A 25,217-nucleotide genomic window follows, 5' to 3' on the forward strand; every position below is an offset into this window, starting at 1 on the left:
GGCACCTCCCGCTTCCCGGCCGAGCGCCAAATAAATATCCGGGCCCGCCCTTCCCCGTGCGTGCGCGGCCCCGCCGCCTGCGTCACTAGGAAGCGCGCGCCCGGGCCGCCGCCGCCGCCGCCGCCGCCGAATCCCCAACAAGGAGCGGAGCCCGCGGCCGCCGCCGCCGCAGCCGCCGCCGCCGCCGCCGCCCACCCGCTGGCGCCCGCGCAGGCCCGGCTGCGGCCCAGGTAAGCGCCCGCCGCCCCCCCCGCGGCGAGGCCTCTCGCTCCGCCGCGCGCCGCCGTCCAGTCAGGGGTCCCTGCGGAGCGTCAGGACGTTACGGCGGGGGGAGGGGAGCGGGGGAGGGGCGGCGGCGCGCGGCGGGCGTCACGGGCGTCACGGGCCCGCGTCAGGCGCGTCGGCGGCGGTGCGGCCTCCATCTTGCCGGAAGGCAGCGGGCCGCGGGCGGCGGGTGCCGGGGAGGGCCCTGGGCGGGGGTGCGTGGAGAGGGCCGCGTGATTACCCTCCCGTCCCGTGGGACCGCGTGAATTCTCCCCTTCCCTGGGGGCAGCGTGGATAATCCCCCCCCTTCCCGTGGGGGCCACGCGGATGCCCTTCTCCCTTGGGGGCCTTGTGGATACATCCCCTCTCGTGGGGGCCTAGTGAATGCCCCCACCTTTCGCGTGGGGGCCGCGTGCGTGCAACCCTTTGGTGAGACTCGTATCTGCTTGAACCCCGTGGTAGGAACCAATCAATATATGGGTCCATTGCCAGTAATGACCTGTTACATATTTGTTTAACTTTATAGTTCATCTAGTCGAGCGACACTTCCAGTGAATCAACGTTTTCTTTCTTTGCTAACACTGCAAATACAGTTTCAGTTACATCAGTCTTTTTTAACTTACACAAATCTGTGCATAACTGAAGTATATAACTTGATGAGTTAAGTGTGCACCCATAAAACCACAATCTATGCCATTAACCTGTCAGTCACCTCCAGAAGTTTATTCCCGCCTTCATTAGTTTGTGAAAAGAACGCTTAACTAGCAAAATTTTAAGTATACAGTACGATATTGTTAACCGTGGGCACCATGCTGTACCTTAGACCTCTAGGACTTCATCATTTCGCATAACTGAAGCTTTGTACTTTTTGATGTGTCCCATTCCCCCTCCACCAGCTGCTGGCAACCACCATTCCACTGTCTGCTTCTCTGCGTTTGACTCGTGTAGATTCCTCATGTAAGTGGTAGCATGTGGTATTTTGGTCCTGTGTCTGGCTTATTTCCCTTAGAATGATGTTCTCTACATTCATACACGTTGTCACAAATGGCAGAATTTCCTTTTTTTTTTTTTTTAAGGCTAAGTTATATTTCATTGTATGTGTATACCAAATTTTTATTCATCTGTCCGTGGGCATTTAGGTTGCTTCCACATCTTGGCTATTGTAAATAACGCTGCAGTGAACATGGGGTGCAGGTGTCTCTTGGGTATCCTGATTTGTTTTCCTTCCGATACACCCCCAGAAGTGGGGTTGCTGAACATATGGTAGTTCTATTTTTAGTCTTTTGAGGAACCTGGGTACTGTTTTCATAGTGGCTGCACCAATTTACATTCTCACCAACAGTGTACAACAGTGTAGGTCAGTCCGTTTTGGGTAAAACCAAATGGATTAAATAAATTCCAAATGTAACAAGATAAATTAAGCAGACTGTTCAAAAATTGTTTCTTTGTAGGAAGTATCAAACTTTGGGAAGACATACTGGATGGGGGGGCGGGGATTTGTACATATACATCACACACTTAAGAGCCGGGTGCGTCCTGGCTGGGTGTGACGCGGGGTGTGGTCGAGACTGGTCAGTTAGTGCATTGCACCCCCCTCGACCCCCAGGAGGGCAGGGCCAGGAAGCCCAGATTCGCAAGGAAATGCAGGACTAGAGGGACCACCTCCAGGGATGAATTCTTGTGACATTTTTCAAGAGAAACCGGAAATCTGGATTTTTGAACTGTGAACCCTATAAAATTTGAAAAAGCTGGCAACTAATTAAAAATTTTGAAACACAGTGAGAATCAAAGAAATTGTGCTGGGACTTCCCTGGTGGTCCAGTGGGTAAGACTCTGCGCTCCCAATGCAGGGGGCCTGGGTTCGATCCCTGGTCAGGGAACTAGATCCCGCATGAATGCTGCAACTAAGAGTTTGCATGCCACAACTAAAGATACCGCATGCTGCAATGAAGATCCGGCGTGCCGCAACTAAGACCCTGCGCAGCCAAGATAAATAAATAAATATTTTTTTTAAAAAAGTTGTGTCCGTGGGCCACTGCTTTGTGACCTCTGCTATGTTTCTAGTGGTATTTTTATCAAAGGAAAATATTTGTGATTATTTGGAAGACACGGAAAGTCAGATCTCAATCTAATGTACTGACCGCACACTCACATTTTTGTGCTGTTTTTGTATATTTATGCCCAAGAATGCTACTTTAGAAATACTTCCTCCTATCTTCTTTACCTCAAGGTTAATTGGGAAAGAAGAAGTTTGAAAACTTGATATTGGAGAGGCAGGAATTCCGGTTTGTGTGTTCCCACTGCTTAGCGCTCTGTGCGGTTTTGAGATGTGGGTGAGGACAGCTGCCCATAGGGTGGGTCCCTGCCTTTCTGCAGCTTTGAGCTCAAGTTTGGCTTTCTGGCCCCCTTGGAGTCCACCCGGTGAAAGCAGCGGTACCTCGGTGAGAGCCAAGCACCACGGAGCAACGTTACTTTAAGGGCGATTTTAAAGTGGTCTTTTTTTTTTGGCCAGTGTGTGGCTTGCGGGCTCTTAGTTCCCCAACCAGGGATTGAACCCATGCCCCCCTGCAGTGGAACCGCGGAGTCTTAACTGCTGGACCGCCTGGGAAGCCCCCCTACATGTAGCTTTTTGAGGAACTGCCAGACTGATTTTCACAGCGGCTTCACCATTTTGCTTGTCGGCTAATGGTGCACAGTGTTTCCAGTTTCTCCACATCCTGACCACACGTACTTTCCGTTTGGTTGTTTATAATAACCATCCTGATGGGGGAGAAGTGGTATCTCCTTGTGGTTTTTGTGTACATTTCCCTAGTGATTAGGGATGTTGGGCATCTTTTCAATGGCTTACAGGTTATTTGCATATTTCCTCTGGAGAACCGTCTACTCTGAGTCCTTTGCCCATGGTTTAAGTTGTTTTGTTCTTGTTGAGCTGTATCCTGGATGTGAATCCCTTGGCAGACACATGCTTTGCAGGCACTTTCTTCCAGGGTGTAGGTTGTCTTTTCAGTCTCCTGAGAGTGTCCTTTGATGCACAATAGTTTTTAATTTTAACAGAGTCTAATTTATCTGTTTTTTTCTTTTGTTGCCTGTGCTTTTGGTGTCATATTCAAGAAATCATTGCCAGGGAACTCCCTGATGTCCAGTGGTTAGGACTCTGCGCTCTCACTGCCGAGGGCCTGGGTTCCATCCCTGGGCAGGAAACTAAAATCTCACAAGCTGTGCTGGTACAGCTGAAAGAAAGAAAAGAAAAAGAAAAAGAAATCTTTGCTAAATCCAGTGTCAGGAAGATTTTCCCCTGTTGTTTTCTTCTAAGGGTTTTACAGTATTTGCTCTTACGTTTGGATCTTTGATCCGTTTTATGTTAATGTTTGTCTGTGGTGTAAGGATCCAGCCTCATCCTTTTGCCTGCCGATGTCCAGTTGTCCCTGCGCCACATACGGATGAGACTGTCCCCATTCCCCATTGAATGGTCTTGGCACCCTTGTCAAAACTCAGTTGACCATATATGCCAGGATACAGTAGCATTTTTTTTTTTGGCTAATTTAATTTTTTAAAAAGATTCACAAATGGTAAACTTTTGGTTGTTTGGTGTACAGTTCTATGAGTTTAACACCTGTATAGATTCATCGTGTAGCTGCCCCCATGATCGGAATACAGAACAACCCCATCGCCCCCAGAATCTCCCTTGTGTTGTCCTTTTATGCCTCATCCCCCTCCTCCAGCCCCTGGCACCACTGATTTGTTCTCTTATCACTAGAGTTTCGTCTTTTCCAAAATGTCACGTAAGTGGACTCATACAGCCTACAGGCCCACCTTGTTTTACTGGGCTTCACTTTTTGTTCTTCGCAGATACTGTATTTTTTACAAATTGAAGGTTCGTGACAACCTTACATCGCGCAAGTCTATCAGCGCCATTTTTCCAACAACATTTATTCACTTTGGGTCTCGGTGTCACATTTTGGTAATTCTCGGAATTTTTGAAACTCTTGCGTTATTAATATGTTTGTTACAGTGATCTGTGATCCGTGATCTGTGATGTTACTACTAAGACTCTGAGGGCTCAGATGGTGGTTAGTATTTTTTAGCAATAAATTATTTTTTCATTAAGGTATGTATGTCATTTTTAGGTATAATGCTATTGTACACATAATAGACTATAATATAGTGTAAATATAACTTTTATATGCACTGAGAAATGAAAATCGTCACGTGCCTCACTTTATTGTGACATTTACTTTATTGTGGTGGCTGATACCTCCAGGGTCTGCGTGTGTAACCCACTCAGCATGGTTCTCTGGAGATCCATCCAGGTTGTTGCACATATCAAGGAGCTTATTTATTTATTTATTTTTATTGCTGAGTACTTAGTATTCTTTTGTAAGGTTTGTTTCTCTTTTCTTCTACTGAAGGTCATTTGAGTTGTTTCTGGTTTCTGACAGTTATGAATAAAGCTGTCATAAAACTGTGTGTACGGGTTTTTAAAGAAACCCAAGTCTTCATTTCTGTGGGGCAGATACTTAGGAGTGGGGTTGCTGGGTCATGTAATAAGAGTACATGCAACCTTTTGAGAAACGTCCAGACCCTTTTCAGAGCGGCTGCACCAAGCAGCCGCGTGTGAGAGTTCCGGTTGCTGCACATCCTCACAGTCTTTGTACCATCGGCATTTTGTTGGTGCTTTTTAAGCTGTTCTAATAGGTGTGGTAGTATCGTTATGGTTTTAGTTTGCATTTTCCTGTGAGTTAATGATGTTGAGCATCTTTCTATGTGTTTACTGGTTTTTCTTTTAATATTTATTTATTTATTTATTTGGCTGCACTGGGTCTTCGTTGCGGCATGTGGGCTCCTTTAGTTGCGGCATGCGGGCTCCTTTAGTTGCGGCACGCGGGATCTAGTTCCCTGACCAGGGATCAAACCCAGGCGCCCTGCACTGGGGGTGCACAGTCTTAACTACTGGACCGCCAGAGAAGTCCCTCTGTGTGCTTATTTGGACTTCTCTTTTGGTGAAGTGTCTGTTCAAACCTGCCTACTTTTATTTATTTATTTAAAAAAGTTTATTTGTTTATTTGGCTGCATCGGGTCTTAGTTGCGTCGTGCAGGCTTAGTTGCTCTGTGGCACTTGGGATCCTAAGTTCCCTGACCAGGGCTCGAACCCGCGTCCCCTGCATTGGAAGGTGGATTCTTAACCACTGGACCACCAGGGAAGGCCCCACTTCTGCCTGCTTTTAAATTGTGGTGTTGTTGTTGAGTTCTTTGTATATTCTGCATGCAAGTTCTTTGTCAGACATGCAGTTTGCAAGCATTTTCTTCCACCTGTAGCTTGTCTTTGCATTTTCCACTATATTTTCTATTTGCTGTATTGTAATATACATACTTCATTTGGGGGCAGGTTTATGTTCACAGCACAGTTGAGCAGGAGCCCCCAGGGTTCCCGTGTGCCCCCTTCCCAGCCTCCCTCAGCACTAACATCCTCCCCAGAGTAGTATGTTTGTTACAATCACAGACCCCAGCTGACCCATCATCAGCCAGCGTCTATAGTATACATTGGGGTTCACTTTGGGTGGTGTACAGTGTATGTTTTATTTTTATATTTTTTAATTAAGACTTAAGTTTTCAGAGCACTTTCAGGTTTACAACAAAATTGAGAAAGTTCTAGAGACTTCCCATATACTCCCTGCCCCTACACGTGCATGGCTTCCCCTATTAATGAAGTCACTCAACAGAACGGTATGTTTTTTAACAAAGGATGAACCTATATTGACACATCAGAACCACCCAAAGTCCATAGTTTACCTTGGGGTGCCCTCTTCGTGTTGCACATCCTGTGGGTTTTGACAGATGCGCGATGGTGAATGCCCACCATGACAGCATCACACAGTAGTTTCACTGCCCTAAACGCCCTCTATGCTCCGCCTCTTCATCCTCCTGCCCCGCCCCACCTCACCCCCTGCAACCTCTGGTCTCTTCAGGCTGGCTTCTGTCACTTCACAGTGTGCATTTAAGGGTCTGCCATGTCTTTTTTAAAAAAATAAATAAATAAACTTATTTATTTATGGCTGCATTGGGTCTTTGTTGCTGTGCGTGGGCGAGCAACGCCCACGAGCAAGGGCTACTCTTCGTTGCGGTGCGGTGGCTTCTCGTTGCGGAGCACAGGCTCTAGGCATGCGGGCTTCAGTAGTTGTGGCATGTGGGCTCAGTAGTTGTGTCACGTGGGCTCTAGAGCGCAGGCTCCGTAGTTGTGGCGCACGGGCTTAGCTGTTCCATGACATGTGGGATCTTCCCGGACCAGGGCTCGAACCCGTGTCCCCTGCATTGGCAAGCGGATTCTTAACCACTGTGCCGCCAGGGAAGTCCCCACCGTGTCTTTTTGTGGCTTCGTACCTCACTTCTTTTGTCTCTGGATGACCTTCCAGAGGTCATTACGTGGAATACCCAGCTTGCTCACCCATTCACATTTTGAAGGACTTGATTTTTCTGTCTGCTTAGAACAGTGTTCTCCCCCTTCAGAGGGATATAGAAGCGGGACCACCACGTAGGCCCTGGCACCATCCCCTTTGAAGCTGTAGATGGTCTATGTTTGCGCACATTGAGTCCCACCAGCAGTGTTGAATGTTTGCTTTCAGCTGTCAGACATGCCCAAAGAACTGAAGGGAACAATCATTTATTGTGTTTCTCCAGATGTTTACCATTTTGGTTGCCTGCCTTCACTCCTGAAGTTCCAGGCTTCCCTCTGCTGTAATTTCCTTCTGTCTGAAGTACTGCATTAGGTCTGATTGTGGCCAGGTCTCTTAATTTTCCTTTATCTGAAAATGTCTTTATTGTGCCTTCATTTCTAAAGGATCTTCTCACTGTTAGAATCCTGGGCCGAGGCTCTTTTCTTTCAGCGTGTTAAGAATGTCCCTGCCTCGGGCTCTGTGGTTCTGAGGAGAGAGTCTCACAGGCCTTCAAATTGTTCTCATGAGGAAATACATACCTTTTTATCTGCTGCTTTTGGAATGTTCTTAACATTGTCGTTGGTTTTCGGCAGTTTGATTATGTTCTGGGCATAGATTTCTTTGAGTTTATCCTGTTTGAGGTTTGTTGAGCTTCTTGAATGTATAAGTTTATATTTTTCACTACATTTGGGAAGTGTTCAGCTATTATTTTTTTCAGAGTTTTTTTAGCATCACACTTTTTTCTTCTTTCCTTCTGGGACTCTGGTGATACAGATGGCCAACTTTTTATATTGTTCTGCATTCCCTGAAGCTCTGTTCATGTTGTTTTTCCATCTTCTTTCTGTTGTTCAGATTAGATCATTCGTACTGATCTATCTTTATTTTCATTGCCATATCTCTTTCCTCTCTCATCTCCATTCTGATATTGAGCCCACCTGGTGGATTTTTAAAATTTCTGTTATGTATTTTTTAATTTTCAAATTTCCACTTGGCTGTGACTTCGGTTCCTGCAGCATCCCTTTCAAGGACGGCTGGCTCCACTTGTGAAGCAGGAGCGCCCGCAGCTCTGAGGTCACTGTGGATTCCAGTGGTCGCCTTGGATTGGGCTTCTCTCATGTAATTTTTCCCTTGAGAATTGGTCAGACTTTCCTGGTTCTTTGTGCGTTAGATAATTCTGGATCATATTCTGGATACTTTGTATATTGTGTTGTAAGATTCTGGATCTTGTTTAAACCCCGTGGAGGATGGAGCATTTTGTTGTAGCAGGAGATGGACCTGGGTTGCAGGTTCTGAGCCCCCTCTGTGGGTGGGCGTCGTCCTGAATCAGTTCAGCCTTCCAGCCTGTGCAGTGTTCTCTGGATCTGTCCCATAGGTGCCACCCAAGGCCAGTCTGAGACCTGGGCAGGTGTCGACCCTGGAGGTCGGTCCTTGAAATCTTTGGTTTGCCATTTAGGGTCAGGTCCACACACGGACAGGTGAGGAGTGACCCAGGCCTTCGTACACAGCTGGGGGCTAGCCCTTTCTGCCTCCCTCCTCTCTGCAGTCTCCTGCATACTCTCTGATCCCCAGAACCCCCTTCCTTGTGCTTTGGCTGAAAGCCAGGTCTCTTTCACGTCCTCTGTGCTGCGATGCATCAGTACCTGGTCTGCTCTGAGCCAAGCGCCAGATGATGGAGAGCAGGAGAGCAGTGGGGTGCCTCTGGGTCCCCGGAGTTTTCGGTGCCTGCCTGGCCGTGACTGTTATGGAGTTTAGAGTGCCTGGGGCTCGCTGGAGGGCAGAGCCAGCAAAGACAAAATAATGCCTGGGAGGGTCTCCCAGACCAGAGACAGGATTCATCTCCGAGAGCTTTCTTTTGTTTATTTTTGGGTCGTGCTACAGCATGTGGGATCTTAGTTCCCTGACCAGGGATCGAACCCATGCCTTCTGCAGTAGAAGCACAGAGTCTTAACCACTGGACCGCCAGGCAAGTCCCTCCGTGGGCTTTCTGTGCACAGCCCTGAGTTCAGGGTGTGGGACGCACCTCCAGAGGCGTCTGCCCACATTCTGGTTCCTTCCCCGTCCCCCGCAGGTGACCACTGGGCTTTCAGGCCTGTCATGGCTCCGAGGTTCTTCCAGGGCTTCCTCTCTCAGTGCTCACTCCATCCTTGCCAGAGCCCGAGGCTCTGGAAGAGCCCTTCTCTTGCATCGCTTCTGTCAGAAGGTAGCGAGGTCCCCGTGCAGACCCTGTGCCCCCCTGTTGCCCTGCAGGCCCGGTGCCCTGGCGCCTCCTGTCCGCTGAGCCATGGCCACCCCCGACGTGAGCGTCCACATGGAGGAGGTGGTGGTGGTGACGACGCCCGACACGGCGGCGGATGGCAGTGGCGTGGAGGAGGTGAAGACCGTGCTGGTCACCACCAACCTGGCCCCGCACGGGTGAGGATGGGCACCCGGCCTGGGGGCAGGGGGCGCCAGGGGACACGGAGCCGCCACCCGACCAGGAGCGAGTAACGCTTCCCCGACTCTTCTCCTGACGCCAAGGTCACAGCTTTGTGTCCCTAAGCGCATGGTAACTTCTCCTCTGACAAGAACACAGTAGGGCCAGTTAGGAACTGGGCTTTCCAAGGGGAGCCGAGGAGCAACGCCCGTGGGCCAGCAGCGCAGTGGCGGACGGCGTGTGGCCCTGAGCCTGCCGCGCCGTGACTTCGGGCTGGACTGGCAAGTCGGGCCGAAACGGCAGCAGAGCACGAGGCTGGCTGTCGTCGGGGGTGTTGATGTCTCCTCTCTCCTCCCCTCTGTTCCCAGGAGTGACCTGGCGGAGGGTAACATGGAGCCGGAAAACGCCGCGGCAGCTGCCGCAGCCGCGTTCACAGCGTCCTCGCAGCTCAAGGAGGCCGTGTTAGGTAGGGAGCCGGCCTCCTCGTGGCAGCGCCCGCAGGCAGCTCTGGAGGTGGCTTTTCCGAGGGGACAGCCCTCCCATCAGTAGGGGCCCAGTCAGAGGTTCCCGAGGCTCTCCTGGGGGCTCTTCTTCAGAGGTGGCGCCACAGAGGCCCTGGCTCCAGGGTCTCCAGGTGTGGCCTTGGCCTGCGGCTGGCGGGGAGAGCTTGGTTTTGCGGTTCTACTTAGTGAGTGGCCGTGAAGATGATGTATCACCTTTGGTCTTTTCCTGTTGCCTAACACTGAAGGCCTCAGAGCTCTTCCAAATGTTAAGAATAGGTTTTCTCTGGAATTGTGCCAGGTACAGTTTGTTTCCTTCAGTGGCTCTTTACATCGGGCTGATGAGAAATGTCCCCGCCCGCCTCGGTCCTGTCTCAGTCCCTCTTAGATCTTGGTTCCTGGTTTCTAGGTTGGTAGTCAATGTCGTGCTTTTGCAGGAAGTGCTTTGGAGAAGTTGTAACTGATTTTCTATGTTGCCCCTTTCCCTGTTGACGCGCCTGGTGAGAAGTGAAGATGGCTGAAGAGGAGGAGAGCCTGGAGGCCGAGATCGTGTACCCCATCACCTGCGGGGACAGCAGAGCCAACCTGATCTGGAGGAAGTTTGTGTGCCCTGGCATCAATGTGAAGTGTGTTCAGGTGAGGGTTCTGACGCGACCAGAGCACAGGCCTGCGCTCCGGCTGCGGGGAGGGCCCCCAGCACCGTAGCTGTGAAGCAAACAGAAGAAGACCCCTACGGCGGGGGGGGCGACCTGTGGGGGGCAGTTCAGAAGGCAGAGGTCCTGCGCTTGGGAAAGCAGAGGAGAAGGAAGGAGCCTTCAGGAACAGACACGGTTGTCGCTGGGGCGCACGGAGAGCCTCAGGGCAGAGATTCTGTGTTCCTGGAGCACAGCTGTGGAGGGAGGCTGGGAAGGCAGCTCTGCTGACGTCGGGATTGGCAGTGACTCTGCCGGACAGGTTGAAGGAGAGGGATGCTTTGCAAAGACTCGTTAGCAGCCATGAGTAAGATGGAGGGGAGAGGTCTGCTCTTTCTGCAGCATGGTAGTTTAGGTACCCAGACTCACATTGTGCTGAAAACAGCCAAAAGTGCCACTTGAGATATTTTCGTAACGCATCTTCTGGATGCCTCCTTAAGCTGGCAAAAGAGGAGGAAATGGTCATGCCCAGGGCCTGAATAAAGGGGGATTATAGAGGGAGGCCAAGCACCAACCCCGGCTTTTGTCTGAGAGCCTTTGCCTGACACTGGTTTTCTCAGCCTCATGGGGCTGGAGATGAGAAGGTGAAGCCCAGGGCTCCCAACTTGGGTGTGTTGTTGGGGGCAGAGCTTGTCCCTGTGATGCTGCTACTTCCAGAGGTCTCTACCCTCAGTGTTGGGGGTTAGAGAGTATGCTAAACACATACTCCCCGTCCCCTCTATCCCCCAGGACATGGAAAACTCCTGTCTCATGTCTTAGCACCAGGTGGAAGAGAGAACCCTCTTGAGGATTCACATGTGGCTTGTATAGTGTGAACACCTTTAGCTAAGAGTTTAGCCGTAGGTTGTTCCTGGCTGGCAGCTCCCTAGGAATCTGACAAAAGCAAATGAAAAATCCTTTTTGGTAGAACTCATCTTTATCTCAGGTTTCAAGTCATTTTGACAGACAAAGTTCCAAGAAAAGGAGCAGCTCACAGTAAAGCAAAACAAAACACTGAGTACACAGGAAATAAAGCGCCTGAATGAGTGCACACAGAAACCACAGATAGCAGAATCAGACCCACAAATGCTGCAGGTTGGAATTTTGAGACACAGGATATAAAATAATCATGTTTAATTTACTTCAAGAAATAAAAGAGGGCTTCCCTGGTGGGACAGTGGTTAAGAATCTGCCTGCCAATGCAGGGGACACAGGTTCGAGCCCTGGTTTGGGAAGATCCCACATGCCGCAGAGCAACTAAGCCCATGTGCTACAACTACTGAGCCTGCGCTCTAGAGCCCGTGAGCCACAGCTACTGAGCTTGTGTGTCACAACTACTGAAGCCCGTGCGCCTAGAGCCCATGCTCTGCAACAAGAGAAGCCACCCCAATAAGAAGCCTGTGCACCACGACGAAGAGTAGCCCCTGCTCGCCGCAACTAGAGAAAGCCCATGCACAGCAATGAAGACCCAACGCAGCCACACAAAAAAATAAAAATAACAACAATAACAACAAACTAGAGGGACTTCCCTGGTAGCACAGTGGATAAGACTCCCGATGCAGGGGGCCTGGGTTTGATCCCTGGTCAGGGAACTAGATCCCACATGCGTGCTGCAACTAAGAGTTCTCATGCCACAACTAAGGAGCCCGTGAGCTGCAACTAAGGAGCCCACCTCCTGCAACTAAGACCCAGCGCAGCCAAATAACTAACTAACTAACTATTTAAAAAGTGGATGGATTTTACAGCAGGTTAGACACAGCTGAAGAGATAATTAGTGAAATGGAAGATAGAAGTGAAGAAGTTATCCAGACAGTGATCCCCCAAAATGTCATGAGGGAAAATGGAAGCACAAGAAAGTCTAATGCATCTGTCTGAATTCTGAGAGGAGAGAGCATCTGAGAATTTTCATAACCAAGGAAAGATAGCAGCCCACAGTTCAAGAGACTTAACACATCCTAAACTGAATGAATAGAAGAAACCAGCCACATTTCAAAATCTACATAGGTGCCAGCGCAGAGGACCTTCCACTGGCTCCTGGGACACTTTAGCATCAGAGTAACGAATGATAGTTATGGATTATGATTCAAGTAAAAACAAGAATCTATGGGCCCATATTTATTGCAGTGTATTTCATGTTATTTATTTACATTGACACAAGGGAGAGGCTAAACTGTTACACCAACTAACAAATGTAGAAGGGGTGCTGGAGCCAGAGTGCCACAAGGGGGTGCTGAAAGTAGTCAGGGGAAGCTGGATGAGGGACAGTTGGTCTCCAGGTACCCCCATCATTGAGGTACTGCTTACGAAGGCAAAGCAGGAACAGCAGGGGGAAGCCTGCAGATCACTCCCTAAACGTGATGACGTTTGGGCATCAGTATAGGGACCAGCCTGCATCCCGGCCTCCTGATCGAATGGGCAGGGATTCTGTGGCATTTCCGACAAAAACCCATAGCCTGACTCGACTCGGGAAAACATCAGACAAAAACTGAGGGGCACAATTTTTGTCTACAAAAACACTGACCTGCATGCTTCACAGACGTTGAGGTCAGGAAGACACCATCGGGCCGAGGAGCTACTCTGGGTCAAGGAGGCAAGACACAGTGGTCAGTGCAGCGCAAAGTCAGGCCATGTCCTGCATCAGAGAAAAGTCGCCACGAAGGCCGTTATTGGGACAGTTTGCGAAATTGGAATATTGCCTCTGGATCAGATAATAATACATTAATGGTAGTTTCCTGATCTTGAGAGCTGTGTGTGGTTATGTAGGAATCTTGTTCTCAGGAAATCGGTGTGAAGGACTCAGGGCGGCTACCCTGCGAGCGTTTAGAGATGGGCCTTGTGTGGAGAGCAAGCCTGGGGAAGGGGCCGCTGGGGCTCTACTGTACCTGCAGTTATTTTGTAAGGTTGAAATCACAGCAGAATTAAACATTAGAAGCAAAAGAGATGTAATAACGAGAGCAGCGGAGCAAGACCCCCATGGCAGCTTGAGCCCTAAAGGCTCCCAGGGAGCGGGGGGACCGGCGCAGGGCGGCTCTCCTTGTGCCAGGAGAGGAGAGCTGCACACAGTGATGTTGTCTTCAGAAGTTAGGGGAAACAAAGACATTTTCAGGCAAAACTGTGTTTGCCACCAGCAAGTCGCAACTAAAGGTATTCTAAGAAATGATTTCAGGCAGAGGGAAAGTGGTTCCAGAGAGGAGCTTTTAGGTGGCCAGAGGCGTGCAGAGTGGAGGAGGTGGTTGAGTCTAAGGTGATGGGCTCTGCAGCGCTGGTGCGCGTCCTAGGAGGCTCCGCATGCTCCGTGGTGGGACGGCTGGAGGGCTGTGGGTGGGACCAGCTGGCCCACCTGACAGTGGGGCACACCTGCCCGGCCCGCAGAGGAGAGCCTGGTCCCCCAGAGGGAGGCGGGGTGCGGGGCGCGCAAGGTGCCAGGGAGAGACAGGCCGGCAGGTGGCGCTGCGGTGTCCAGGTGCGGGCAGGGCCAGAGGCGATGGCCAGAGAGGGTGTCACGTGGTGGGGGCAGGGGCCGGGCCCACTGTGGACTTCCTGGGCTCGGGCAGCGGCCCGCGAGGTCCTCCGACTCTGACTCTGCCTGTCTGCCCAGGCTCAGGCCTGGCTCCCGACCAGCTGACTGAGGGGATGGGTGGCTTCCTGACTCAGAGAGGAAGAGCGCCGGGCTCAGCCAATTGGGACCGCTGCTTCCGTCAAGTGGGCTTCCCAGGCTGGTGGCGTTTGCTGGGACCAAGTGTGCCGGAGATCCGGGCAGACCTTGGAGGCGCTGCAGGTTCAGTTCCAGACCGCCTCAGTAAAGCCCATGTTGCAATAAGAAGAGTCATACACAGTTTGGTTTCCTCGCGCATATAAAAATTATGTTTACACTAGACTGTGCTCTGTTAATGGTGTCATAGCAGCATGTCTAAAAACGATGTACATGCCTTAACTTAAAAGTACTTTATTGCTAAAAAGTGCTCGCCATCATCTGAGCTTGCGGAGTGGCAGTAGTAACTTCAAAGGTCGCTGCTCTCACGTCACTGTAACAACTACAGTAACAACGGACAAGTTAGAAATATTGCGAGAATTACCAGACAGTGTCACACAGACCTGAAGTGAGCAACTGCTGTTGAAAAACGGCGTCGATAGCCTTGCTCGAAACAGGGCTGTCACGAACCTCCAATTCGTAGAATGTGACTGTCTGTGGAGCGCTACAGAGCAAGCGTGGCTGAGTTGAGGTGCTTCTGCTCCAGTGGCATGGTAACCTGGGCCCAGCCTGACACAGACTGCGGGGTGCCTGAGAGGCAGCCGCCCGGGAAGGGGACGCCCTGGGAAGGGGACGCCCGGGACGGCCGGCACCCTGGCCGGGGTCCAGCTGTGCATCCAGGCCACAGTTGGGGCTTTTGTTTCTGCCTCTGCTGAGACCAGTGACTTATCCATCCCCAGCCTGCTTCTTGTTGTTGTTGCTTTAAATAAAGCTGCGCACGGGCTTCTCTCTAGTTGCGGCGAGCAGGGGCTGCTCTTCATTCAGGCGCGTGGGCTTCTCACTGCGGTGGCTTTTCTTGTTGCTGAGCACAGGCTCTAGAGGCATGGGCTTCAGTAGTTGTGGCACGTGGGCTCAGTAGTTGTGGCACGTGGGCTCAGTAGTTGTGGCTCGCAGGCTGTAGAGCGCAGGCTCAATAGTTGTTGTGCGCTGACTAAGTTGCTCCATGGCACGTGGGATCTTCCCTGACCGGGGCTCGAAGCCATGTCCCCTGCACTGGCAGGGGGATTCTTACCCTCTGTGCCACCAGGGAAGTCCTTTGTTTTCTAAGTAAATGCAGTTTTGTGTTGGTTCTTTGGTTCCAGTAATTGCTGTTTAATAAGACTGAATAGGATACTTTACCTTCTCAGGCCACTGTTGGGGGAAACTAGCAGCCCTGTGAGGAGGGGAGGCAGTTCCCTGACTTTGAAGTGGACATGTGCTCCTGGGCCGTGAAGGGTGCCATTAGGGGTGGGCCAGGCCGGCTGAAGGGACATTCACAGCTGACCCCGTGCCCTGCGTCTCCTGTTACTTGGTGTGATATATGTGTCCATTATTTATGGAATAAGTTACGCGTAAGGAGGTTTGCCAGTTGCTGTCTGGAGGGAGGGAGAGAGCGCTGTGCCTTTCTGGGTGGTGTGGGGTCCCTGGGTCCCAGGCATTGGGTGTGTGGTTGGGGGGAAGCGCCAAGCCCTCAGCTCCCTCCCCGCTGGGGTCAGTGTCTGACCACCCGCTGAGGCAGGAGGAGGCCGGCTCCCCGCTCCAGCCCCTGTGCACAAGGGTCAGGCTCGTCTCATGTGGTGGCTCTTTCCTGGATCCTGAACGTCAGGTTGAGAGTCGGCCCACGGCTCCACCACACCTGCCCTGCCGTCCACCCCCTCTCCCAGGCCAGCTCTGGGGGGCGGTGGTGTCAGGCAGGAGGGAAGGGCCGGGAGGAGGCTCTGTCCTGATTTTGCTCTGCTCTTCCCTCCGCAGTACGATGAGCACGTCATCAGCCCCAAGGAGTTTGTGCACCTGGCCGGCAAGTCTACCCTGAAGGACTGGAAGCGAGCCATCCGCATGAACGGCATCATGCTCAGGTGGGCGGGGCGCGGGGGCGGGGCCGGAGACTGGATGGGGCGGGGGCGGGGGCGGCCAGAGGGACTGGGCAGGGATGGGCCGGTGACCCTCTGTCCGGGAGCACTGTGGCCACTGCTTTCTCATTGGGTTTTGCGTCTTGAAGGTGAGGGGCGTTTTCTGCGTGAGGATTGTGGACAGCGTCCCCGGGGCTGGGCCTCCCACACCCCTGCCAGCACGTGACCCTGTCAGACTTGCAGGGGTTTCTGTCTTGCTTTTTTTTTTTTTTAATTTAATTTATTTATTGTTTTTGGCTGCATTGGGTCTTCGTTGTTGCATGTGGGCTTTCTCCAGTTGCGGCGAGCGGGGCTACTCTTTGTTGCGGTGCGCGTGCTTCTCACTGCGGTGGCTTCTCTTGTGGCCGAGCACGGGCTCTTGGAGTGGTGTGGGCTTCAGTAGTTGTGGAGCGTGGGCTCAGTAGTTGTGGAGTGTGGGCTCAGTAGTTGTGGCTCGTAGGCTCTAGAGCGCAGGCTCAGTAGTTATGGGTCATGGGCTTAGTTGCTCCGCGGCATGTGGGATCTTCCCGGACCAGGGCTCGAACCCGTGTGCCCTGCGTCGGCAGGCGGATTCTCAACCGCTGCGCCACCAGGGAAGCCCTTTCTGTCTTGGTTTGATCACCACCAGTCCCTTACCGAGGCACCTGTGACTGTGTCACCAGGAAGACACCGGCTGTGAAGCTGTCTGCGCGTCAGGACAGCAGCCAGGCCAGCCTTCTTCCTCCTGAGGCAGCACCTACCCCCGTGTGCCTCCTGCCATCACCCCAGACTCGGGTCCGTGTTGAGAGCCTGCACTTCTTTAAGCTGCTGTGCGTTAGTCTGTCCAGTTGTCCAGACATTGTCCTTTCTGGATGGCCAGGCTGCCGGCAAGGGTCCTGTCCGGACTGGGTTCACTGGCAGCATTGGTCTCCTCCAGGCTGGACTGTTCCTGTGACCGTGTGACAGTCGTGGTGTTGACAGTCATGGAGCTGACGCTTTCAGGGGGTCTTGGCCTGGAGCCCCGACTTTCCTGTTTTTAGAGTCAGTCCTGCTGGCCTGTGCCCCATCGGCTTCCCGTGTCGGTGGCGGGGTCTTGGTGAGGCGTCCACTCACCTTTCTCCCTGTACACTTCGTCTTCCCTTTGAAGTTAAGTGGGAATTGGTGGGAAGCTTCAGGCCGGCTCTTCGCTGCTTCACACTGACATCAGGTCCTAGCATGTCGGGGGTCTGGAGTGTCCTGCTCAGGCTCTCCCGTAGGGCCCTCCGTGGTGCCCGGTCCACCAGCCGCCCTGGTGGGTGTGGCCTGTCACGGGTGGCCTTCTGGGCTCCTCCCTCCCACCTGTGAAGCGGGAAGGGCGACGCCCCTTCCAAGAGCGCTGAGCAGAGGCCAGGCTTCCGCGTTTATCCCCCCCCACAGAACGCTGACGCCTGATTTCTCCACCTTTTACCTTTTCCTGCTTCGGCGGTGACGGCTGGCCCCTCTGAACTGGTCCCTGCTGCGTGTCTGCCCAGAGACAGCCGTGGTTTTTCACGGTGTCCAGAGCGGCGGGATCTGGTTGCTTTGTTGCCGAAGGGGCCCCTCTCCTTCCTTCCTGTGTTTATTCCCGGGGGAAGCGGCTCCTTGCTGTCCTGGGGCATGTCTGCTGCCCTGGGTGCCTGCAGCCCGTGGGAGCCCTGTCACTCTCCCCGGGGAGCCCCTCCCTTCCCCCGGAGCAGCTTTGCACCCTCCCATCAACCCAACTCTTTCCTCTCTCAGCCCCACCTGCCTCCGGGCGTGGCTATCTTGGTGGTGCGGCTGTGACTGTTTCATTGGAAGAGCGCCGCGGGAGGTGCCACCTGCTGCACTCCCTGGAGCCAGCGCGTTCACGCTCCCCAAAGCCGAGGTGGGCGGCAGCCCCAGAGCCGTCCAGTCCTTCCGCGGCTTGAGGCAGGCCAGTCGAGATGTACCGAGCTGAAGTCCAGGACCTCTGGGAGAGGTCAGAGAGGAGGGCCTGGGGGGCGTCCCAGCAGGCAGGGTACATGTGGTGCCTTCCTGGTAAAACTGAGGCCAGGAGGTGACACAGCGAGAATCCAGAGGCGCTGCTGCTGTTGGTGCTTTTGGAGGGTCTCGCTCTTTGGGCCACGCACCAGGCAGGCGTGCCACCGTCAGCACCTCTTTTGGCCCTGAGTCCCCCACCCCGGGGCTGGCGGGCAGCAGAGCATCTCGGAGAGGCCCCGCCCCTCAGTGCTGACCGGCGTCTCGGGACAGCCGCCTCCCTCGGAGCGCCAGACACTGTGGTCGCCCTTCCTGTGGACAGAGCCACCCGTAGGCGTCCCCATGCCAGCTGAGAGAGCTGTGCTGGGGTGTTGGAGAAGCCGGCCCGGGAGCCCCGGTGGAGCCTGGCTCCGCAGACACACCGCTCTGGGCTGGCCCTGCGGCAGGCCTTCCGCGGCTGACACCCCGCCCTCCTCTGCGCAGGAAGATCATGGACTCCGGGGAGCTGGACTTCTACCAGCACGACAGGGTCTGCTCCAACACCTGCCGCAGCACCAAGATCGACCTCTCGGGGGCCCGCGCGTCCCTGGGCAGCCCCACGCCTGCCGAGTACATCCCCCTCACGCCCGCCACGGCCGACGGTACGTGCTGGGCCATCCCTGCTGCCGGCCACAAGCGGGGCCTCCCTGTCCGCTCAGCTGTCCCTTCCAGGCCCCAGGGGTCAGCAGCCACCTTCTCCTTCCTCGCTGAGGAAGTCTAGCTGAATTGCTGTTCCATCCACAGGGAGGACTGAAGTGCTTCCTCTTTTTAAGCCATTTTTATTATAAAATACAATGATTCATATGTAGAGAAAAGTATGAAGAATAACAGAGCAAGCGTCCAGTGCCCACCCCCGGCTTTGACCAGTTCAGGGAGCGCCCCACACGCCTGGTCTGCCATCTGTCCTTGCCCTTGGGGCCGCTCCCCGTGGCACTTGATTCCGGCTCGTGCACTTCCTGCAACTTGAGATTTCTTGATGTGTTTATGATGTTCTGTGTTGGCATCTGTTGCTCTAACTGGTAGACGGAGTAAACATTTCCTGGAATTCTTTCCAGAGTTTTGAATACAGAGATTCTTTGTAAAACAAGTTGGCATGAAATCTGGTCCCAGGTTCCCTGTTCACGTTGCCCATTGATAACTCGGTGGCGCCACCTTTCCTGTGATGGGAATTGCACTGTCCTTAAGTTGTCGTGCCACAGGTCGGTCTGGGCCTGCTGCTGTGTGGCCAGGGACTGTGCTCATGGCTGACCAGAGGTGGTTGGTCGAGGGGCCTTGTCCTGTACTTGGGAGGATGGAGAGGGAGGCTCGGGGGCAACGTGAAGTCCTGGGGTTCACCCCGAATGAGTCCCTGCACCCTACCTGCACGGGCCGGCAGCTGGCCCAGTTTGGGAGTCCCTCCCAGGAGCCCTGGGACTGCACTACACAGTGTGGGAGGGGCTGGGTCACGGCAAGGCCCCGCCCCCAGGAGCACCGGGAGACAGCACTCCTGGTGGGCCGGTGGCTTCTGTGGGAACAGGGCCTCCTCTGGCTCATTGGGTCCAGACTCTCTGTTCTGCCTTGTGAAAGGCGGCCACAGTGACAGATCTCCAGGAAGGCTCCGGGTGCTGACGCTCCAGTCAGAGCACCGTGTCCGGTAAAGGCCACATGGGGTTTGGGATTTAGCTCTTAGAGTCTGTTGTCCCTGGGTGGCTTGGATGGTTTGTCGCTTTGCTTAAACTCACCTCCGTGGTGGTCTCTTTAGCCAGAGTCCTCAGAACACCTGAGTTGCCTCTCGTGGAGTTAAAAGCTCTGTATCAGCCCAGACTAAGAAAGAGCTATTTCAGGCATCTAACATCCCCAGCACGACGTCTTTGTCAGATGTGGAAGAGGCCAGCATGAGGTCAGAAAGCTTACCCAGAGGTTAGGTTTCCAGGCTTGTTTCTAAGCCCCAAATGGCCAAATCCAAACTGTGTCCAGGACTCTGCAGACACTAGAGTCAGAGGTGAACCAGCTTGGGTGGCTTGCATCTCTCAAAGTCCCACTTCTGATTTACAAAAATGGAAACATGGTAGCTGCTGAGATGGACGCTTGGTGTCAGTGAGACAGAGACCCCAAGAACAGGCCAGGCAGGCAGGCAGGCCGGCCTGTGGCCCCCGGCCAGCAGGCTACAGAAGCTTGTGACCGCGACAAGGACAGGACACGTGGACAGGTTCGAGGAGGCAGGTTCCAGCTCCTTCTTTGTCCATGTTTAACAGTGAATTTAGGACGCAAGGCACGCGTATGCTCCGTCGTGCTCGCGCCCCTCAGTCAGTTTTGTGACAGTGCGGGCGGGGGCGGCGAGTCAGAGCCGGGGCGGAGGGTGGGGGGGGTGCTGGCCTGTCGCAGGCGAGGCTCACCGGGCTCATCTTGGTTGCAGTGAACGGGGCTCCTGCCACTATCACCATCGAGACTTGTGAGGACCCTGGGGACTGGACCACAGCCGTCGGAGGTGCGGGCCTTCCCGGGCTTCTCACGGTGGGGGCGGGGCCTTCCCGGGGCTTGTCAAGGTGGGGAGGCGGGGCCTTCCCGGGCTTCTCACGGCAGCTTCTCACCGAGGGGGTGCGTTGGGGGCGGGGCTCCAATCTGCGGCTGGCTTCGTCCTCTTGCAGGAAGCGCAGGGCCGACCCACTGGACTTGCGCATATGGTTGTGGGGGACACTGCTGACCCTCAGAGCCGTGTCCTCCTGGCGGTTCGTTGCTCCTCCGTGTGGTTCGAACCGGCAGTGGGGCTGCCTGTGCAGGACTCCCCATCTCTGAGCCTCTCCTCTCACAGATGACACGTTTGCCTTCTGGCGAGGGCTGAAGGACGCAGGCCTGCTGGACGAGGTCATACAGGAGTTCCACCAGGAGCTGGTGGAGACCATGAAGGGTCTGCAGCAACGGGTCCAGGACCCTCCCCTGCAGCTGCGAGGTGTGTGGTCTTCCCCTGCCCTGGTCTGTGGGCCCGGAGGCCTCTTCCTGCTCGTGGTGGTGGTGGGGGTGGGTGGCTTCAGGAAGCCCGTGGGTGCAGCCTGCTCCCTCCGGCTCCAAGCTGAGCCCAGCAGCGTTGACGGGGGTGGGCAGTTAGCTCCCACCGGGCCCCTTCTTGCCACTGGGATGGAGCTGAGCCCGGGAACCAGGAACCTGCTGGGCCCGGTCCCGCATCTCACCGGGTGGCGTGGAGTGCCCCAGACCCCGCCGTGGGCCGGCCCGCTCCCACCGTGTGCTCGCCCTGCCCTCGTAGACGCCGTCCTCCTCAACAACATCGTGCAGAACTTCGGCATGCTGGACCTCGTGAAGAAGGTGCTGGCCGGCCACAAGTGCCAGATGGACCGCTCTCGGGAGCAGTACGCCCGCGACCTGGCAGGTACGCCGGCCTCGCGCTGTGACCCCCACACGGGCGCGGGAGCCGCGGAGGCACGGGGTCGGTGACGCCGAGATGACCCCAGCCAGGCTTCCCGTGAACTCGCCCTCAGCCCCACAGCTCGCCTGCGAGGTGGCGCCTTCCTGGGGAGGTGCCCGTGGCCACGCGTGGGACAGGCTGCTTACGCGCCGTGCCCTCCTTATCTTAACGCGCCACCAAGGCATCTTTCCCGCGAGCGCTAGGATGATTGGAACGCAGTGCAGAGAACAGGGAAGGCCTGTCCCCCCGTCGGGCGGCGCAAGGCAGCTGCTCAGGATGCCTCTTGTGCTTCCTCAGAGCAGTGGGTCCCCATCAGAGCGGGCCCCACAGAGAGCGTCACCGCAAGGGCCGTGGGGGACAGGACGGAGCGTCACCGTGAGGACATGAGGGTCAGCCCCCAAGTCAGCGCGGGCCCTGGTCAGGGCAGGTGTGGGTGCCCGCTGTGCCCCGCGGTCACGCCCTGTCGCTGTCCCCGCAGCCCTGGAGCAGCAGTGTGACGAGCACCGCCGTCGGGCCAAGGAGCTCAAGCACAAGTCGCAGCACCTCAGCAACGTGCTCATGACGCTGACGCCCGTCTCCCTGCCCCCCCCCGTGAAGCGGCCCCGCCTCGCAAGGGCCACGTCCGGGCCGGCCGCCATCGCCTCGCAGGTGCTCGCCCAGTCCGCCCAGATCGCCCTGACCCCCGGCGTGCCCGTCTCCCAGCTGACCAGCGTGCCGCTGGGCAAAGTGGTGTCCACCCTGCCCTCCCCCATGCTGGGCAAGGCCATGCCCCAGGCTGCTCCGGCAAGCTCCCCCGCCTCGCCGCTGCTTGGGGGCTACACGGTGCTGGCCTCCTCGGGCACCACCTTCCCCAGCACGGTGGAGATCCACCCGGACGCATCCAGCCTCACGGTCCTGAGCACGGCCGCCGTGCAGGACGGCAGCACTGTGGTCAAGGTGGTGAGCCCGCTGCAGCTGCTGGCCCTGCCCGGCCTGGGCCCCACCCTGCAGAACGTGGCCCAGGTGTCGCCCGGGGGCAGCGCCGTCGTGACGGTGCCCACGGGGGCTGTGGAGAGTGCCGTGGCCGCCCCGGGACCCGAGGAGCACACGGCCACCATCGAGGTGGCCGCCATGGCGGAGGGCCACGAGCACAAGTAGCCGTCGGCGGAGGGCGAGGCCCCTCGTGGGCACAGCGCTGGCGCCCGGCGGGCCACGCGGGGCTGCGGAACCAAAGAGAGGAAACGCCAAAACAGACGGAGAGGAGAGGGACGTGGCGGCAGCCTGAGACACGGGTCTCCGAGTTCTGAACCTCCTCCCCTGTTTTCTTGGGAAATATATTTTTCCATCTGTTGCTTATCGATACTGTTTACATGTGGGGCCTTGGTCAGGAGCCAGGTCGGGGAGGCCAGGGGGCCCGGGTGCAGCTGGCGGCAGAAGCAGGGCCTCGGCCCACCGGCTGGGGTAGGCCGTTACTAACACATGTCTTGGGAACTGTCCCCAAGTGTGGAAACCCATGGATCCTATGGATTTGGTTTCTTCCCACAGTTTTCTGTAGGTTTAGCGTGGCCAGCACCCTGTTCTCCCATCTCTGGAACAGGCATCAGTGGTGCTGCAGGTGGCTCAGGTGGGGCTGCAGGGCACCCAGGGGTCAGGGTGCAGACCCCGGGGCACCTGCCTGGCCAGAGGGGCCGAGGGGCCTGAGCAGCACAGGCCCGAGGGGGGCACCCCGCCCCACTCCTGCCTGGCCGATGCTCAGGGGCTCAGGGGCCGTTGCACACGCTCTGGGGGTATTTTTAAGTGAACTCCTTAGTCGACTTCTAGGAAGAGTCAGGTTTATAGTGTTTTCAACCTAAACGACGCTGAGTGCCTAGGCTTCCCGATCTGTTCTGGGTTCCAGAGTGTTTTGTACACGGGGACTGTCGGGAAGGCCCCCAGGGGAGCGAGATGGTGGGCGTCCCCTGCGGCTTTGGCCTGAGGAGGGCGCGTGGAAAGAACGAGCAGGGGCTCTGGAGGGTTCGCTCCCAGTTGGGACGCGCCTCAGATCCGGGTCGTGATCCCCTGTGTCCAGCGTGCTGGTGGGGCCCCTCCTGGAGGCGGGCTGCACCCCACCGGCCGACACTGGTGCCCCAGGGCGTTCGGGGCCAGTGCTGGGCGAGGTGGGGGCACCCAGATGCTCGCGGGAAGGATGTCATGGGCCAGCCGGCCCTCTGCCCTTCTGTGTGGACTCAGGAGGAAGACCAGGGAGGGGCCTTCCTGCAGGCCTTGAGCCACTGCAGCAGAGAGTCCCCACGGGCACCCTGGGCCTCCTGTCTGTCACCTGTGGAGACCCAGAGAGAAGCCACTGCCCGCCTCGCACTTTGAAGGGAACTGGGCTCCGTCCATCCATCCATCCGTCCTTCCGTCTGTCAGGTGGCCCGGACCCCACCTCAGCGCCCTTGCCCCGCATCGAGCACCGAGGCTGTTCTGTTTCTGTCACGTCTGGCTGGCCGTTGTAACGGGCCTGCTGGTTTCAGCGCGATGTCCCTTCTCTGTTTGCCACCCGCTCCTCTTCCGGGCGCGTCTCTGACACACGTGTGGTGGGAGCCCGTGGACTGGGCGCCCCAGCTCGTCCGGGTCCGGCTCAGAACGTGTCGCTAGTGAAACCGGGTGTCTTGTGCTTGGAGCCTCTCCAGTCTGAGCTGCCACCTCTCAGGAGCCACCCCGCCCGCAGGCCACGTGGCACCGGGAGGAAAGTTGGTTTCAGAGCCGCACGGACGGAAGCCACCGACAGCTGCTCCTGCGGACACCGGCGCCTAGCGGGCCCTGAGCCCGGGGTGTGGGGAGGGGCCCACTGTCCTCCAGGAAACCTCAGCCCGCTGTGGGGTCGGGCCATCTCGCTGTCGCCACCCGCCACTTCCCCCTTCCACCCACCGGGCGCGTGCAGGCTGTCCCGGCTCGGGCGGCTGGGAAGGTAGGACCGGATCTGTGGGGCTCGGAGGCAGCCTGGGGAAGGGAGGCATCTGAGTTCTACTTTGTATGTTGTTTTGCAAGTATCTGCTTGGTACTTTGATTTAAAATAAAAACGTTTTTCATAACGTGTGTGTGTGTGTCTGGTGATGAAAGGCTGTGAGTGGGTGGGTGACACGGGGATGCGCCCCCTGGGGGCGGTGCCTGCCCGCCCCCCAGCCTGCTCTGGACAGGGTGGTCCGGGGGCCCACGGCCCTTCTGCTGCCCTGAGGTCGAGCGGCTGGCCTTCTTCGATCTCCCCCACGTGCAGTGGACTTGCCTGGAGTCACCGTGACCAGCAGACCACGGCCAGCGGGGCTGTGCCCTGCGTTCTCCCACGTGAGGGTGGTCGGGCTTACCTGCTCACGGGCCGCGGTGAGGCCTCTGGGTCCTGGAGTCAAACGTGGGCTGCCGCGCTGATGGGCCACGGCCTGATGACCCCTCCACGTGGTAGAGGTTGAGCCGCTTTCAGGAGCGGGTGCAGGGCCGGCGTGGGAGCAGGGCTCCCTGGACGTCCGGGTCGGAGGCTCCCGCCAGTGCCCAGGGCTGGGGTCTTCCTGCCCCTCGTCCCCAGCACCCGTTCCCTGCCCCGGGGTCATCGCCCTCGAGCCCCGACAGAGAGCGGGCAGGGGGCTCGCCTCGGGGCGGTGCCGACGCCGGGGAGGCCTGTGCGGGGAGGGAAGCCGGTGTTGTTCGCTGGAGGGGGCTGGCAGGGGCCGTCCTTCACGACCGGCTTGGGGGACACGTTGGCTCTCTCTGGTTGGTCCTGATCGGAAGCTGCAGTTGCTGACTGAGCTGACCGCCTAGGCTGCTCCTCGCAGAGGCTGTGGGTCCCTCTGTGCTTTCGGTCTCTTGCATCTCCACGCAGCCCTTTCTAGGGCTCACGTGACCGCCGTCCCCCGTCCCCACTCCTCAGGAGGAGAGCCCCTGGCCACGCCGCAGGGTCCTCCTCGCCCGTGGCCG

General features: G+C 56.0%; 1 protein-coding gene across 4 annotated transcripts; it reads left to right on the top strand.

The window, feature by feature from the left end:
• Positions 1–168: 168 nt before the first annotated feature.
• On the top strand, positions 169–24,343 carry GMEB2 (glucocorticoid modulatory element binding protein 2). Of its 4 annotated transcripts, XM_059036538.2 has the most exons (11): positions 212–230; positions 1,161–1,221; positions 8,943–9,107; positions 9,477–9,574; positions 10,117–10,244; positions 15,762–15,865; positions 18,335–18,492; positions 20,286–20,357; positions 20,682–20,819; positions 21,132–21,254; positions 21,769–24,343. In XM_059036538.2, exons 3-11 carry the CDS (start codon positions 8,977–8,979, stop codon positions 22,425–22,427), a joined length of 1,611 nt encoding a protein of 536 aa, XP_058892521.1. In that variant the 5' UTR covers positions 212–230; positions 1,161–1,221; positions 8,943–8,976; the 3' UTR covers positions 22,428–24,343. The 4 variants fall into 4 exon arrangements, with proteins under 4 accessions (XP_058892520.1, XP_066870020.1, XP_058892521.1 ...); XM_059036537.2 differs by lacking the exon at positions 1,161–1,221 and having other exon boundaries at positions 169–230; XM_067013919.1 differs by lacking the exon at positions 1,161–1,221 and having other exon boundaries at positions 202–230; positions 10,122–10,244.
• The last annotated feature ends 874 nt before the right edge of the window (positions 24,344–25,217 follow it).

This window comes from Kogia breviceps, chromosome 14, assembly GCF_026419965.1.
Source record: "Kogia breviceps isolate mKogBre1 chromosome 14, mKogBre1 haplotype 1, whole genome shotgun sequence".
NCBI classification, from domain to species: Eukaryota; Metazoa; Chordata; class Mammalia; order Artiodactyla; family Physeteridae; genus Kogia; species Kogia breviceps.

Coding starts and splice junctions, on each gene's coding strand:
- GMEB2 (XM_059036537.2), top strand. CDS start 8,977: ATGGCCACCCCCGACGTGAGCGTCCACATGGAGGAGGTGGTGGTGGTG. Junction 15,866..18,334: donor ATGAACGGCATCATGCTCAG/GTGGGCGGGGCG, acceptor TCCTCTGCGCAG/GAAGATCATGGACTCCGGGG. Junction 20,358..20,681: donor CTGGACCACAGCCGTCGGAG/GTGCGGGCCTTC, acceptor CTCCTCTCACAG/ATGACACGTTTGCCTTCTGG.